The 17967-nt window shown below is 39.2% G+C and overlaps 1 protein-coding gene and 1 long non-coding RNA gene across 2 annotated transcripts; one reads left to right on the forward strand and one right to left on the reverse strand.

The window, feature by feature from the left end:
- Positions 1-582: 582 nt before the first annotated feature.
- LOC124644456 (ferrochelatase, mitochondrial) lies at positions 583-17122 on the forward strand. Its single transcript, XM_047183810.1, has 10 exons — positions 583-777; positions 1691-1818; positions 10209-10374; positions 11722-11839; positions 12220-12321; positions 13379-13544; positions 14364-14519; positions 15084-15200; positions 15732-15859; positions 16929-17122. The coding sequence occupies exons 1-10, from the start codon at positions 762-764 to the stop codon at positions 17020-17022; spliced, it is 1191 nt and encodes a 396-aa protein (XP_047039766.1). The 5' UTR covers positions 583-761; the 3' UTR covers positions 17023-17122.
- LOC124644457 lies at positions 676-1431 on the reverse strand. Its single transcript, XR_006986064.1, has 2 exons — positions 1284-1431; positions 676-977 (listed from the first exon to the last, which is right to left on the reverse strand). It is a non-coding gene; the product is annotated as an uncharacterized LOC124644457 (long non-coding RNA).
- Positions 17123-17967: the final 845 nt, after the last annotated feature.

A 17967-nucleotide genomic window follows, 5' to 3' on the forward strand; every position in this document is an offset into this window, starting at 1 on the left:
AGTGAGGTGAGATGAGGTGTGATCTTATCAATCTACTCTTACCCAAGGATATTACATTGTCTAGGTAATTAGGTTGAAAAATGTTGAAAAGGTAGTCATTACATATCAAATCGAACCCAACATTCTTGAGGGAAAGGCTAGGCAGGCGATGAGCAAAGCTTTATCTAGCTTATAAGTAAACTCTTGTTTATTGGTATTCCCTAACATTAACTCGATCTTGATTCAATTATACATACCATAAAAATTGTAGTCGTTAAAAATCATCGCATCTTCAATATTAACTCTGCACATCCAGATATGACCCTGCACAGTCAATTTTGCACAATTCGTAATATTGCGAGCGAGCGCTTATAAAACAGCTATTCCATAACCGTTTACAAAGTGAGAAACGAACAAGAATTGTTTACACTTGCCCTAAAAAAAAATCTTACCTTACAAACTGTTTACTTATTTAAATCAGTGAATACTGTAATCATTTTTACGATTTTATGATAACCTTTTTTGAGTTTTTTTTTTCGATTTTTGCTGCATCACTATATAATTGAATGAACAGAAAAGAACGAAACGATCGACGGCCATTATCTGAAATCTGAAATCGTTCATCATTCGGCTAAGTTGTCATTATCCCGGCGACTGATTATTATGTGCGAAATAAAATAAATTCAAACAATAATAAAGAAATATACAAGTTGCATTTATTTAAAAGCATTCGTGTAACAAGATAATTTTTTTACATTCCTGCAAAAGTGTCAGTCAACAAAATGTTATCAACAATATGTAAGTCGGAAATTCTCATTTGCATTTTTATAATTTTCTTTAAAAATACAAATAGTAGCTTTGAATACACATGTCTATATTTTCAACATGTTTGTGGCTCGTAGATATTGTGTACAACTGTATCATATATCATATTATCATGATGTATCATATTTTACATAACACTAAAAAATCGTGTTATCGCTCTTTCAAAACACGACCTGAAAAAAAATGTTATGTAAAATTTCGTAACCTATAATATAATCAATAATGGAAAGTTTATTGTAACAATTTTAATTGTTCTATAATTATTAGCTAAGTCACCGTTAGTTCTGTTATGAAAAACAATATTTTAGGTTATGTAAACCTATGTAAACATTGATATGAAAAAATATATTAAGTCCTAATTAAACATAAATGAAGAGACAAAAAAATAGGGTCAGAGTTTAACAAAGGGTGTGCAAAGAACTCAAGACTGAATGTTCAACATAAATAGAATTATTACAAATGGCCAGTTTTTAAATCACCTGGACAGTTTCTGCCTGGGACTAGTGGTTTCCCTGGAAAGACACAAGTGCGTGTCGGGTTATGCTCAGTATGTATGTATGAGTCTATGAAACTTTTGACTGTTTCATAGACTCATATTTTAACATTTTTCGGGTTCCGTACCCAAAGGGTAAAACAGGACTATTGTTTTTGCTCCTCTGTCCATCCGTCCGTCTGTCACCAGGCTGTAACTCATGAACCACGATAGTTAGAGAGTTGAAATTTTCACAGATGATGTATTGCTGTTGCCGCTATAACAACAAATAATGTGAAATCTAGAATAAAAAAAAAATAATTTTGATTGGCTCCCATACAACAAACGTGAACCCTCCGTACACGAGTCTGACTGGCACTTTGCCGGTTTTTTTTTATATTTGTCTGTTTCCAGGTCGCAAAACCTTCCCAAGGGTACCAAGGCCAGCAAGCCTCAGTTCTGTAAGAATGCTCTCGGAAGTTCAGAATCCCAAGACAGCTATTGTCATGCTCAACATGGGTGGACCTACTCATATTGATCAGGTAAAACTTTAGAAACTATACTAATATTATAAACTTGATAGATGGTAGTTGTAAGTTGTGGTGGCATAGTGGGTAAAGAACCAACCTCTCAAGTATGAGTGCGTGGTTTAGATTGCAAAAGTAAAGCACTGGTACTCAGCTACATCCGGTTGACTGAAAGTCAACTCCAATGTAGTTGAGAAAAAGGCTCAAAGGATGATAAGTAAATATCAAAATAAAAATCTACTTTTAACTATATGTGTAAGGTGGTCAGTGTTAAATAATCCATTTATCAAGGAAGGCTTTAGACTGCATTTTACATGGGTGGATTTGTATTTAATGTATAGTGTTGTGCGAGACGTCGGTGAAATTGCTAGCGGAAGCTGTCATAAGTCAGGTATATGGTCAAAATTATCTCAAAGTACAAGTGAAACCAAGAAACAATACTTGCTTAAAAAACATAACTACGTAAATTAGACCTTGACCTATTTTGACCTGATGATGATAAAAAAAACTTTAATAATGTTGACTACATAATATTTTTATCAAGACTTTTGTGTTACCTAATTTTAAAAAGTATTTTTTTGAAGGAAGTTAGTTACTCAAAATTTTTTGATAACCATTTTAGATAGGCTATCTTTTGGAACTGAATCAAAACGTGATTTTTGCGTGGACAACGATGTGTTTTGAAAAATAAAATAGTCTTCTTGTTAGATTCATATTTCAATTTAAAATACTATCTTAAAAATACTTAGTATTAAATGTAAGATGTCTCAAACAGACACACACAAAATGATTCTAGTCTAATCTATGTCTATACTAATATAATGAAGAAGAAAATTTTGTTTGTTGTAAAGAAAGAAAAGAAAGAAGAAAGAAAGAAAAAATTAAACCGACTTCCCAAAACACTAAAAAGCAAAAAAAAAACTATTTTTAGGTGCATCGGCCTAGAAGTCGGTGTCTAATGGATGTTACTAAGTTAATTTTGCCACCGACTTCTAGGCCGATGCACCTAAAAATAGTTTTTTTTTTGCTTTTTAGTGTTTTGGGAAGTCGGTTTAATTTTTTTGTAAAAAAGTTTTTTATTTAAAGCTTTTCAGTGATACGAATAGTTGTCACTATCCATACAAGTGAGAAGTTCTCATCAATACAAAGAATATAAGTCCAAATACGAGGTATTTTACATATTCAGTTGTCGAGTTCCCTCAACTTACTTTCTCTGGTCTCCATCATCAGGTCAGCTCCAAACCTTCACTGTTGCAAAGGTCTTGTCAATACAAATCAAATCAAATCAAATCAAAGCATTTATTCGCGTTCATGACGCATATCGAACACAAACAGTAGCATACATAATCATAAAAAAAAAAAAAAACACAAAAATAAAATAAAAACATCAATAAAAAGAAAACACAAGAATAATAAGAATATGCGTCACAAGCACGCGAAATGGCCCTCGCTCAGCATTATGCAGCGACCCTATGCGAGACAGAGTCGCTGCGCTGGTTTTCAGCGATGGCCAGCACTAACATGTGACGTCAATCGGTGCATTTAAGCTAAACTAAATATATAAAATATAAAAAGTGTTATATATATTTATGGATATAAAAAACTACTATAAAAACAAACTAAATATAAATAGAGAAAAATAACTACCTAGTTACGCAGCATTCCGAACGAATGCGACTGGAAGTGACACTCGCGCTTCGCAAAATTATATTTTATCTGTGGTCTATGCCGCCGACCATTACACAAACACAAATAGTCAATATACAAACAATTTGTGTGAGAATTAGGTAATGGCGACGGAGGCATACCAAGAATTATTATGCAATGCCTCATGTAGATATCATGTAGACGAGTGTATAAATGTGTATAGTGTTGAGAAAAGAAAAATCGAACATGAATTTGTGTAAAGGATGTATTAAATGTGAGTATGTAGGTCGATCGTATTCCTGCTACCAGGATGGCGTCGGTAAGTGATATTATTATTTTATTTTTTATACCTGTGAACGTCACTACTGGAATTATAAATATATATAGATATTAATTATTTGATAAGTTGAAGTCGGACTGAGACATACCTAATTACTAACTTAGAAATTGACTTACCATTGAGCATTGCACATAGATGAATTAAATATAAATTGTAATTAGAAAATTAAAGGATTGAATTAAATTACAGACGACAATATGGGACAAATGACAGAGAGATGAAGAAGAAGGGTTGACCGAAGCAGATGCTCCACCGTGCCGAGGAGGATGATTCAAAAGCAGCCCACACTGCAGGAAGTGATCCCCAAACCAGAGCATGTGTGCCATGACCCCTGAGGTATGAAGCAATATTACAAATTAAGGCTAATTTGTTCATGTAACAGTAGCTTTTTAAGTTTTGTTTTAAATGTATGTTTTGTTTTCAGGCATCGAAGTGGGGGAGGGAGATCATTCCAGCAGCGCGTGGCTGCAAACTTGAAGCATCCTCTGAATGCCGTAGTGCGATGCATGGGAACGGTCAGCGGACACACTATGGAGCGAAGACCATGCTTTATCTGGCTTTGTTTCCAGGTCAGCTTTTTGAAAAGATATTCCGGTGTTTGTGTCCTAACAGTGCCAAACAACAAATTAGCTAAATGAAGCTTTCTCCTGGCAGCCATCTTTAATAGTTTTAGTTCATTTATGTATGGTGTAACATGACTTCTACGTGGAATATTTACACAAAAGCGGACACAGGCATTTTGTATACGTTGGATAACGCGCTCGGTTCTAGAGAGAAGGCATGGTCCATACACTACATCACAATAGTTTAACTTTGATAGGATGAGGCTGTCGACAAGTTGTTTGCGCAAAGGAATGCTCAGATATTTCCGTATTCCGTATAATACCTTTAGCCTATAGAAACAATTTCCTAACATTCTAGTTATATGTGCCTCAAATCGCAGCTCCGGGTCCATAATTAGGCCCAGATTGCATGCTTGCTTAACCCTCTCGATTTTCTCTCCCATGATCACTATCTCAGGGTTAGCTGACTCAATAGTTTGTACTTGGTTTCTAGAGCCCAGAACCATAAATTTCGATTTGAGCGGGTTAAGGACCAGTGAATTCAAATCTGACCAAACAACCACCCTATGCAAATCCTCATTGATTTTCTGCACTGCCTCAGATGTTTCATTGACCTTGAACGACAAATACAGCTGGATGTCGTCAGCATACATATGATATTTACAATGGGCGAAAGACTTTACAATATCCGCGCTATATAGGATATAAAGCAAGGGCCCCAAAATCGATCCCTGGGGAACGCCCCTGGACACGCTGAGGGGGGAGGATAACACTCTTGACCCATCCTCTCTTTGCATCTCTACAAATTGAGATCGGCCCGAAAGATAGCTTTTAAACCACTTTACCGTGTTCTTATCAAAACCATAAAAAGCTAACTTTGACAGAAGTAGAGTGGTGTTAATTGCATCAAAAGCGCGGGAGAAATCTAGCAGAGCCAAAATTGTGCCCTCCCCCCTGTCCCGTGCCTCAAGAATATTCCCCACTACGTCGGCCAAAGCCGTTGCAGTACCTCTGCCCTGCCTAAAGCCCGATTGTAGGTCAGGAAGAATGTTATTTGCTTCAAGGTATTCAATGACCTGCGAGTGCACTACGCGTTCCAAGATCTTTGATAGGCAGGGCAGTATACTGATTGGCCTTAGGTCCTTTGTGTTGGTTGGACTGTTAATTTTAGGGATCGGTCGCACAATAGCGCATCGCCAGAGTTCAGGGAATGTATGTGTGATTATTGAACAATTTATGATGTCTGTGATGGCTTGCAAGGTAGTTGGTAAAGTGAGGTTTATCATGTCGAGACTGATGCCATCGACACCCTGTGCGTTAGACTCTAGGCTTCTAATTATCTTGAGGATTACTTCGGAATTGGTTGTTGTCAGAGTGAAAGTAGCATCGCTAAACCTGTGCGACTCAAAGAAAGATGACTGCGAATCATTATGACTACAATCACCGGGAACGTCTAGGAAAGCCGCATTGATTTCGTCAGGGTTATCAAAGTGTTCCGGTAGAAGTCTTTGTTTGTGGTCAGGCAAAACATCTGCTTTTAAATTGCGCCATAATAATTTAGGGTCCCTGATGTTATTATTAATACTACTAGCGAAATAAGCGGCCTTCTCATTAGCCAGTGCCGTGGTGGCTAGATGCTTAAGGTCTAGGTAATTACTCTTATGTTCTGGTAGCTTAGATTTACGAAATTTGTCCCTGGCCTCATCTCTCAGTTTCGATATTAGTCTGATGTTATCAGTGATCCATGGAGTGGGACGGGATCTAAAAGTTTTACATCTAATGGGAGCGTGGAGGTCGAACAATTGGATAACAAATGAGTTGAATGTTTGCACCATTGAATCAACATCATTCATGTCACCCACCATAGACCAAGGTATACTTTTTAAATCCCTGTCGAAGTAATCCTCCAGAATGTCTTTGAGAGGGCGATATACCACTGACCTAGGTTGGCATTTAGGTTTCTTGAAGACCGTCTCGCAGGTGATAAATGCGTGATGGCTAAGCTCACTAATATGATTCACCTCAACATTGCGGATTGGAGCATCAGTGCAGATTACGTCAATGAGCGAGCTACTATTACCTATAAAGTGCGTGGGAGTTGTGACCACTTGAGTCAAGTTGAGATAGCTGACAAAATCTGCAAGTTGTCTGGATTTCGAGTTGTTAACGTCCACCATGTTGACATTGAAGTCCCCTAACAGTATTAGATTATCGAAGGGGGCCAGGCTACCTATGCTTGATGTCAGTCCGTCGAGGAAAGTCTCCAGTTCCAACCATGGTGGGCGATATGCAGTGCCAATGAGTAGTTTGATTTTATTCACGGTAAGGGTTAACCAAAGCTGTTCGACATTAGGGTGTTCAGGGTGGGCTCTGACACGTGCAGGTATTCCATTTCTGATGTAGAAGGCGACCCCTCCGCCTCGCCCCCCACGTATAGACAATGGACGCGGGATGTGCTTAAGTTTATAACCAGGTACGCTAGGCGCCCGGTCATCTTCACCCTTGCGCAACCAGGTTTCGTTGACAGCCATTATGTCCACTGAATGATTGCCCATTGCGACCAAAAACTCGTCCTGGTTAGTCCCCAGGGAGCCCGCATTCAATAGCCCAAACCTAATAAGTTTACTTGTATTCATTTGTAGTCAATAAGTTACAATGTTGTATAAGATGTAAATGTAATTTATAGAATGTAGTATATAATGTAATAGTTGAAGTGTATAATGTGAATATTATTTGTATAAAATGTGTGATGTTGTATGTAATGAGTGTAGACAAATTCATTGTGTAAGGTACTGTGATTGATGTGGGAAGCATGAAAAAATAAAATAAAAAATAATTGATTATGTAATTATTTGGTATATAGTTCGTGTATGTAGTAATACTGTGTAGAATGTAATATGTATAAATAAGTGTCGATTGCGACTTAACATGCGTGCCAGCCAGCGTGTAAATCCCCCGATATTTATAGTTTAGACGCATATTTTCCCTTCCACTGATACAAGGTAAATAGTTACAAACAAACAATAATATAAAAAAAGAAGAATAATCAAGTTGTTTCATTATTAACAGGTCCAAAAAACTTAACAATATCCTCATCAGTGCGGATTCTTTGAGTGGAATCACCCGGACTCCTCCTGGCAAGTATGCGCCCGCGCTTGGTCCACACAAATCTCCAATTGTGGAGGCGAGCAGCATCTCGGGCCATCCGAAACAACCGGCGATTTGTCTTCGTGAGGCGCTCGTTGATGAAGAAGCGCTGTGGCGGGCCGGGCAGGTCGAGGTCGGCGGTGGTCGCCCCGCGCCGCACGCGCGCGCTCGCCAGCAGCTCGTCGCGCAGCTCGCGGCGCGCCAGGCGCACGACTATGGCACGCGGCCGCGTCACCGCCGGCCCGGCAGAGCTAGTGGCGTTGAGCTGCTTGCCGCCGACCCGCTCCGCGCTGATGATGTCGCGCTCCTCCAGCTGTACCCCTAACTTAAGGCCTACAACTTTAGCGATGTGGATAGGGTGATCAGAAGGAGCCTCCGGTATATTAGTTATCTCCACATCATTTGCCAATAGGTCCTGATCCCTATCGTTCAGCTCGCGCCTCAACTCTTCCACGACCTCATCTGCCGATGAACGACCCGTAGCAGCCTGTTGTTCCAAAGCGTTGTTGTTCCAAATACAAATAATTTAAGCCCAAACACGAGGTAGTTTACATATTCAGTTGTCGAGTTCCCTCGACCCTCTCTGGTTTCCATCATCAGATCAGCTCCAAATCTTCACAGTTGAATAGTGCTTTTAGGCGTACACCTGAGTGTCAAGTTTTTACCCTATGTATGCCTACAACTTTCGAAGGTTGCCCTCGATTTCTCAGGGTTTCCATCATCAGATCCTGACCTGATGACTATGGGACCACCTCGGGAGTATATCCTATCAAACAAAAAAAGAATCATCAAAATCGATTAATAACTGGCGGAGTAATCGCGTAACAAACATACAAAAAAAAAAAAAAAAAAAAAATACGGTCGAATTGAGAACCTCCTTTTTTGAAGTCGGTTAAAAATAAATTTTATTGCGCAACAATTAAGAATTTGTTTGTTTGAACACGTTTATCAAGACCTACTGAACGGATTTAAAAAAGTTCTTTCAGTATTATATTTTTAATTCAGCTTTGGGACGCACATAAAACTGCTGGCGGAAGTCAGTTTCATATAAATAAACATTTAATTATCTGATCTTTAAGGGATTATTCACACCAAACGTATTGTCCGCCGCTGACTGTGAGTATACTCACTGTCTGCCCCAGTGTGAACGTCGACTCAATCTGCAGAACGCGTACACACCAAGCCGACAATAGGCTATAGCGTACGATGCGCTATATGTGTGAACAAAAGAATAGGCTCTTGTAGGTTCACACTAGATGCGTACGCTGAGCGGCTGACTATTCTACACATAAAAGGGCTCAGTATTTGAAGTTGCTCGTAGTATTTTATAAACGATAAAACTAGCGTAATTTATTTTTTTCAAATCAAATTCATTCAAATTTACTGATATTTCAATTAAATGATGCGCATTCAGATAGTTGCCATTTGCGAAGCTCTAGAGGAAGACGAAAATAATAAAAAGAAGAGATTGTGGGTACATCCCTTAAATTTGAAGAGATGTTTTCTTGGTCAATTTCATACTTTATATTTCGAATATAGACTTTATCCAAATAAGTTCAAGAAATATTTTCGTATGACAGTAAAACATTCGATGAGTTACTATCTTTAATACGTTTAAGTTTATATAAAAGGGACACTAATTATCGACGTGCTGTACCGAGGCGCGGCGGTGCGTACGCGGCGGAGCGGCGCTATTCGGCAACTGCGTCCGCGTAGCCAATCCGCGTCCGCCGTGCATAGTCGCGTAGTAAAATAATCGGCCACTGAGAGTCAGCTACAACAGACGACGTAACAGCGTATAGTCGGTTCGGTGTGAACGACAATTTCAATATATATGGAAAAGCAATAAACTGCGTAACGCGCGCTCACAGTCAGCGGCCGACAATACGTTTGGTCTGAACGATGCCTAAGTAAATGCATTATAATGATGACTTCTCACTATCCAGATAAAGTTAAATATATCACAAACAATGAGTTTCCGTTTTATTATAATTATGATAAGGAATATAACAACAATTAATACATATAATCAATATATTATTGAATTAATTTCCTTGTACTTCCAATTACTATAATTATTTATTGTTTGATTTCTTACTTCCCGTTTCTAAACCACATCCCGGGAACTACTTCCCACATATGGTTAAAAGTAGCCTTAGTATAAGTAGTTAACTTCTATTAAACAATGTTCTAAAGCTGAAGAGATTATTTGTTAGACGCGCTGATCTTAGGAACATCATCAACATCCTTGGCAGTCGTTACGGGTAGTCAGAAGCCAGTAAGTCTAACACCAGTCTAACCAAGGGGTATCGGGTTGTTCGGGTAACTGAGTGGAGGGGGTCAGATAGGGCAGTCACTCCTTGTAAAGCACTGGTACTCAGCTACATCCGCTTAGACTGGAAGCCGACCCCAACATAGTTGGGAAAAAAGGCTCGGAGGATGATGCTCTAATCTCAGTAAGTATTGATTTAAAACCATGTGATAGAATCTAAGGTACAACTACTTTAACCATCTTCCAAGGCTCGTAGCGTCATGAAAATTGACAGCTGTATATAGTTTTGATGACAATACAATAATATGGTACTGTGGAACTGATCTGATGATGGAGCCGGAATATATGAACTGGAACTTCATGATGGAACATTGTACCATAGCTGTGTCTTTAAGGTCATTTTTTTAAAGCGTGTTTTTTTTTCTTTTTTTTCTAGGTAGGAGATTACCTACACCGTATTATGACGGATAGAGATATGATACAATTACCTATACAAAATAAATTAGGCCCCTGGATAGCGTCGCGACGAACAGAGGAAGTCCAAAAGAAATATATGGAGATTGGAGGCGGATCACCTATTCTTAAGTGGACTAATAGTCAAGGTGAGCTTAATTGTTTGAAAGAGTTACCGCGGCCCTGGTACATGAAGGGCTTAAGAAGGAACATAGTTTAGTCAGTAAGAGTCTGACACTGTCTCACGCTGCACCCACAGCGGGACTGTGACGTGAGGGGTTCTGATGATTTCCCTTAAAAAAATTGGTTTAATTATAGTGCACTGTTGGTCACAAGTAACTTTTCTGAAGTTTGCCATTTCTCTTCTTGCCCATATAATGACGAGAAGCTTTGCTTGTCCGATGTTGGCTACAATTGTCTTCAAAATAGTCATCCTCCGAGCCTTTTCCCAATCATGTTGGGGTCGGCTTCCAGTCTAACCGGATTCAGCTGAGTACCAGTGCTTTACAAGAAGCAACTGCCTATCTGACCTCCTCAACCCAGTTACCCGGGCAACCCGATACCCCCTTGGGTAGACTGGTGTCAGACTTACTGGCTTCTGACTACCCGTAACGACTGCCAAGGATGTTCAATGACAGCCGGGACCTACAGTCTTTTCAAAAATCAATTGTCTTCAAAATAGTAAAAAAAATAGACAAAAAAAATACTACTTCTGGTTATTTTTTGCCAACCGTATTAACTGTTTCCCCTATTGGGTATTGGATTGCCCGGGTAACTGGGTTGAGGAGGTCAGATAGGCAGTCGCTTCTTGTAAAGCACTGGTACTTACGTAGTAACTATTATAGTTATCTGTACTGGTACTCAGCTGAATCCGGTGAGACTGGAAGCCGACCCCAACATAGATGGGAAAAAGGCTTTGAGGATGATGATTAAGGCGAGGAATTGGTCAACAATAATTCCATAACCGGCACGCGCATCTAAGGCGCCAAAAGGGGTCGGAGCGTCTGAGCGGGGCGAGGATAACAATACGCGCGCTAGCTTATAACTAAAAGTCGTAAGCGACAAAATGGTTTTGTAATTTTATTATTTAGAAATGATAATTTGATAAGAATTCCTTCTACAATTTTAAAGAGTATGTATATACTCGACTACTAAAAAAGTTAAGAGGCTTAAATCGGTCCCGTATGCCCATAATATGTGAATCTCTTTTTAAAAAGAGGTATGTTTGATATATTTTTCTCTGTTATAAAAGTTACCTAATCATGTTTCTACGTCTAACAAAATAAGGTTTATATCATGAACTTTCAGGTAACCAAGTTGTATTTTGATCCGTTTTGTATTTACTGAGAAAAATTGAAATCCTTGGCGCCAAAAATTCCAATTCGTCCTCTTAACTGTTTCCCCTAGAACTACTTCTTAAAGTAGACCGGTTCAGAAAGTTCAGACTTTACTTTGATTTGATTCCATCAAGTCATGTCTTTTCACTTATTTTCCAGGTCGTCTATTAGTAGAAGCTTTAGACAAGTTATCCCCGGAAACTGGGCCACACAAACATTATGTAGCGTTTAGATACGTACCGCCCTTCACTGAAGAAACTTTCGCGCAGCTTGAGAAGTGAGTATTGAGACTTTGAAATATGTGGTCATCATCTCCCGAGCCTTTTCCCAACTATGTTGGGGTCGACTTCCAGTCTAATCGGATTCAGCTTTGTACCAGTGCTTTACAAGAAGCGACTGCCTATCTGACCCTCTCAACCCAATGTTCATGGATGAATGGATGTTCAATGACAGCCGGGACCTACAGTTTAACGTGCCATCCGAAACACAGTCATTGGTGTCTAAGATATACTTAGAAAGTACATTCAGACTTTAGGTGCGTGCCTGACCTGTAATCGAACCAGCGCCCTCATACTCGAGAGGTTGGTTCTTTGCCCATAGGCCACCAAGGCTTAATTATGACATTACTTTTTAACAATAAATTTTATATATTTTCAGAGACGGTGTAGAACGTGCAGTAATATTCTCCCAATACCCGCAGTATAGTTGTGCGACCACTGGTTCCAGCTTAAACGCTATAGCCGACTTCTATAGATCCACGTAAGTTATATATTTTTTCACTTATAGTGCTGGAGTAGAGACCACGGACTAGCAAGCGCAGCGTAGGACGTCCACCAACAAGGTGGACAGACGACCTTATAAAGGTCGCCAGAAGACGCTGGATGCAGGTCGCCTCCAACAGGTATCTGTGGAGATCTAAGGGGGAGGCCTATGTTCAGCAGTGGACGTCCGCCGGCTGAGATGATGATGATGATAACTACACGTATATCCATCTACCAGTTCCTGATGGGGTATTTACCAGCCCACGCGCATAAAAAGTAGCCATAGTATATCATTCCTTGATAAATTTGTTATTTAACACTGAGTAACTTTCAAATCTGAACAGTAGTTCAAATCATTTGAATTGGATTTTCAAAACAGAAATGCTCAGTCAATAAAGCTAAGTCCAAACCACGCGAATCCATCGATTATAAGGTTAAGCATTGTTCGCGCGAGTTACCGCGGCCCTGGTACATAAAAGGCCTACGACGGAACACGACAGCGGGAGGGGTCATTTGATGATTTTTGACGTCGTTAAAAAAACCGGCCAAGTGCGAGTCGGAATCGCGCACGAAGGGTTCCGTACCATTATTTAGAAAATGAGCAAAAAAAACACGTTTGTTGTATGGGAGCCCCACAAAATATTTATTTTATTCTAGTTTTCAGTATTTGTTGTTATAGCGGCAACAGAAATACAATATCTGTGAAAATTTCAACTCTCTAACTAATACCGTTCATGAGATACAGCCTGGTGACAGACGGACGGACGGACGGACAGAAGAGCGAAAACAATAGGGTCCCGTTTTACCCTTTGGGTACGGAACGAATACGAATCCGGCAAACTAGATTAAAATAAATATTTTGGGGGGCTCCCATACAACAAACGTGATTTTTTGTCCGTTATATAAATAATGGTACGGAACCCTTCGTGCGCGAGTCCGTCTCGCACTTGGCCGGTTTTTTCCACTAGACACCGAATTCTAGGCCGATGCACCTTTTTTTTTGCTTTTGGGAGTCGGTTTTATTTTTTTGTAATTTATTTTCTTTTTTTTCACAGGCCTGTTCCAAAAAATATAAAGTTCAGCATGATAGAGCGATGGGCGAGTCACCCGCTATTAGCCAAAGTGTTCGCTCAACGGATTCAAGAGAAACTGGAGGCATTTGACGCCAGCATACGAGACGATGTCGTCATACTGTTCACGGCTCATAGCTTACCTCTGAAGGTGCATAGGTATATTATGAACTAGCTCTTCCCGCCTCCTCCGAGCCTTTTTCCCAATTACGTTAGGGTCGGCTTCCAGTCTAATCGGATGTAGCTGAGTACCAGTGTGCCACAAGGAGCGACTGCCCTGCCTGACCTCCTCAACCCAGTTACTCAGGCAACCCCTTGGTTAGACTGGTCAGACTTACTGGCTTCTGACTACCCGTAACGACTGCCAAGGATGTTCAATGACAGCCGGGACCTACAGTTTAACGTGCCATCCGAAACACAGTCATTGGTTCTACGGATACAAGAGAAATTGGAAGCATTTGACGCCAGCATACGAGACGGCGTCGTCATACTGTTCACGGCTCACAGCTTGCCATTGAAGGTGCACAGGTATATTATATACTAGCTACTTCCCGTGCGTGGATAATGTTTGTGAACATATTTAAAAAGAAAGTCGTGGTGGCCTAGTGGGCAAAGAACCAACCTCTCGAGTATGAGGGCGCGGGTTCGATTCCAGGTCAGGCAAGTACCAATGCAACTTTTCTAAGTTTGTATGTACTTTCTAAGTATATCTTAGACATCAATTACTGTGTTTCGGATGGCTCGTTAAACTGTAGCTTATGTCCGACTTTTTATAGGACAGATAATATAATTTACTAGGATTTTCTGACAAGACTTTTTGTAAAACGTGTGTGTTGCACTATTGCTATTAGTGTATCTTATTTTTCTCCTAAAAAGTTGGTCCCTTACTGTCATACATGGGTGGGCAGCCTTAAAAAGGACATAGGCTACATTTTACCCTAATTTTAATAAAATTCTCCTCAAATTCCAGGCAGTATCACGCGGCGACACATACCCGCACGAGGTAGCCGCCACAGTGGGCGGCACTATGCAGCAGCTAGCAGTGCCGAACCCGCACCGACTGGTCTGGCAGTCCAAAGTGGGACCCCTGCCGTGGCTGCAGCCTTATACCGACGATGCTATTAAGGTAAGTTGTACACACACACACATGCATAGACATACATATACACAAGTACACAGATGCAGTCACACACACCGAAACACAGACTCTGACGACCAGTCTTACCAAGGGGTATCAGGTTGCCCGGGTCGCTTCATGTAGTACACTGGTACTCAGCCGCAACGGGTTAGACTGGAAACCGACCTCAACGTAGTTAGGAAAAGGCAACATTGTTTCCTCCATGACAAGTTGATCACCCATCCACGGACTGTACCAGGCATTACTTGTTACCAAAGCCATACGATTTTAAGTTTTTAAAATTTTTGATCTAAAGGTTTGTCAGACATAAAAATACTATGATTTATAAGTTAGAAAATCAACAAACTGCTTGAACATTGGTAAAATCGTTATAATTGTGTTAAGGTTGCCGAAAGATGCTGGATGCAGGTCTGTGGAGATCTAAGGGGGAGGCCTGTGTTCAGAAGTGGACGTCCTATGGCTGAGATGATGATGATGATGATTACTGGTTTCTTGCTTCCAGAGCAGACTCAATAGATTTTATTTTTAATTTGAAGTGTTTGTTTGTTACAGGCATACGCAAAGCAAGGTAGAAAACATTTACTGCTGGTGCCCATAGCGTTTGTGAACGAACATATTGAGACTCTACATGAGTTGGATATTGAATATTGTTATGATGTAGCTAAAGAGGTCAGTATTTGTTTATTTACATATTTAGACAATCACTAGCTGTTCTCCGCGGTGTAACCCGCGTCCCGGGGGAGCTACAGCCCGTGCGAAGATAAAATATAGCCTATGTTAGTCAGGATGAGTGTAGCTTTCCAACAAGTGAAAAAAATTTTCGAATCGGTTTAGTAGTTTTGGAGGACAAACATATAAAACAATACAATAAAAATTACATTATTAAAGAATGTTAAACTTTTCAAAATCCAAGATTATTAAATCAAACAGGCTTAAAATTAGCACTTTTTATCATTAAAAACAAAAGAAGTTCTCATTTTGACCTACGTAAGTTTGTACACGACTACCCCACGTTTAGCTGAAACGATTTTGATGCGGTTTTCAGCACCGTGTTTGTTAGACTTAGGAGAACGCTTTACCGCTCTAGGTATATTACTGAAGCCAATTTTTTAAATTTAAATCACGCCATTTATTTTTATGTTTACCAACCCGAACACTGTAAATTCTTCTATATTAACTTATATATTATTTATTTTCCAGGCTGGTATAAAACAAATTGAAAGAGCGGCAACACCGAACGTGCATCCGACATTCATAGAAGCTCTCGCAGACGTCGTGATCAGCCATCTCAACAGCGGACAGAGAGTGTCTAAACAGTTCCTAACTAGGTGAGTGTGGTTTTATTATTGAGTAGTCTTTTTTAGGGTTCCGTAGCCAAAATGGCAAAAACGGAACCCTTATAGTTTCGTCATGTCCGTCTGTCCGTCTGTCCGTCTGTCCGTCTGTCACAGCCGATTTACTCGGAAACTATAAGTACTACAGTGATGAAATTTGATGGGAATATGTGTTGTATGAACCGCTACAAAAATATGACACTAAATAGTAAAAAAAAGAATTGGGGGTGGGGCCCCCCATACATGTAACTGAGGGATGAAATTTTTTTTTTCGATGTACATACCCGTGTGGGGTATCAATGGAAAGGTCTTTTAAAATGATATAAAGTTTTCTAAAAAACATTTTTCTTAAAGTGAACGGTTTTTGAGATATCAGCTCTCAAAGTCGTAAAAAGTATGTCCCCCCCCTCTATTTTTATAACTACGGGGTATAAAATTCTAAAAAAAATAGAGGTGATGCATGCTAATTAACTCTTTCAACGATTTTTGGTTTGATCAAAGTATCTCTTATAGTTTTTGAGATAGGTTGATTTAACTGTAATTTACGGAACCCTTCGTGCACGAGTCCGACTCGCACTTGGCCGGTTTTTTCACGGTAAACATTGGTAAAGCATAAATACTTTGCCGGGGAGTTTGTACCACCATTACTTCTTCATGTGTTCACCATGAATAATTAATGAATTTCTAGCTATATTACTGCGATCTCAGAGTTTCTTCATAGTTAACGTAACACATAATACATAACGTCGAAATGTATAATAATACTGTTTGTTTTCTTGCGGTTTTCGTCGGCATAAAACATAGCTTGTGTTACTCGGGAAGAGTGTTCTTGTGTGACTTTCCAACAGTGAAAAAACCACATCGGTTCAGTAGCTCCTGAGATTAGTGCGTTGAAACATACAAATAGAATAAAAAGTAGCCTATATGTATAGTTTCATTAAATAAAATCTGTGATTCATTCGTCCGTGAAGAAGAAGTGACAAACATTACCAAACATACTCACTTACAAACACTTATTATAATACTGATATTAATAACTATTTATATTTTTACCTATTTTCAGATGCCCACACTGCGTCAGTGCCAGATGTCAGAGCTCAAAGGAGTTCTTCAGGGAACTCTGCACTGATAAATATTATGAAAAAAATGTTCTATAAGTTTAAACAAATAATAATTTTGTCAATAGCAGCTAGATAATATGAAACATCTGTAATGAATTAAGGATCTTTTTCCTTTAAAATGCACCATTTGTAAGTATTTCAAAGTTTTTTCAAAAGAACACTAACAGACGCTCCAATTTATTTATTATTTTTATAGATACACTATTTAATTTTCTGAATGGTGCATAATATTTCCTCACTGCCGTTCCCAATATTCTATTTAACTGTTGATTTGCTTCCTAGAGATAGAATTTTGACATCGAGTATTGTAAATCTATATAAATAAAAATGAATTGTTATTTGTTAGTCAAAGTCAAAGTTAAATCATTTATTTCACTGAGGCTTTCACAAGCACTTATGAACGTCAAAAAAATATAAATAAAGTTGATTCTAGTCGCCCATTCCAAAAGTAGCTTCCTATGGAGAAGAACGGGCAAGAAACTCCATGGTTACTCTTTTTAAAAATAATAGGTATTACAGTTTGTATGTATTGATACATACTATAATAACATGCGAAGATCATGTAGAATCACAATAGACAAAGAATATGAGAATAAATAATAAAAAATAAAAAAAAAGATTAAAATGCTACATGGTGTTCACATTTACAAATCAGTTTATCTGAATAAAACTCGAGAACGGCTGGGCCGATTGAGCTGATTTTGGTTTTAAAATGTTTGTCGTAGTCCAGGGTAGGTATAAACGGTGAGCAAATAAGGAAACAATGAAAAAAAGTATTGTGTCGTGTGTTTGTGACTTACTAAATATGCCTCCATTAAGCGGTACGAAGTTCGCCGGGTCAGTGAGTTATAGATAGAATATTAAAAACAGCCATAAGTCTCAACGGACTCATAGAGCGCTTTCAATTTATGCGTTTCTTGACGGCCGGCTGCGATACCGAAGCGGTGCGTTAGACGTACAGCGTGACGGACGGTGCGGCAA

Source organism: Helicoverpa zea, chromosome 30 (genome assembly GCF_022581195.2).
Source record: "Helicoverpa zea isolate HzStark_Cry1AcR chromosome 30, ilHelZeax1.1, whole genome shotgun sequence".
Lineage (NCBI taxonomy): Eukaryota > Metazoa > Arthropoda > Insecta > Lepidoptera > Noctuidae > Helicoverpa > Helicoverpa zea.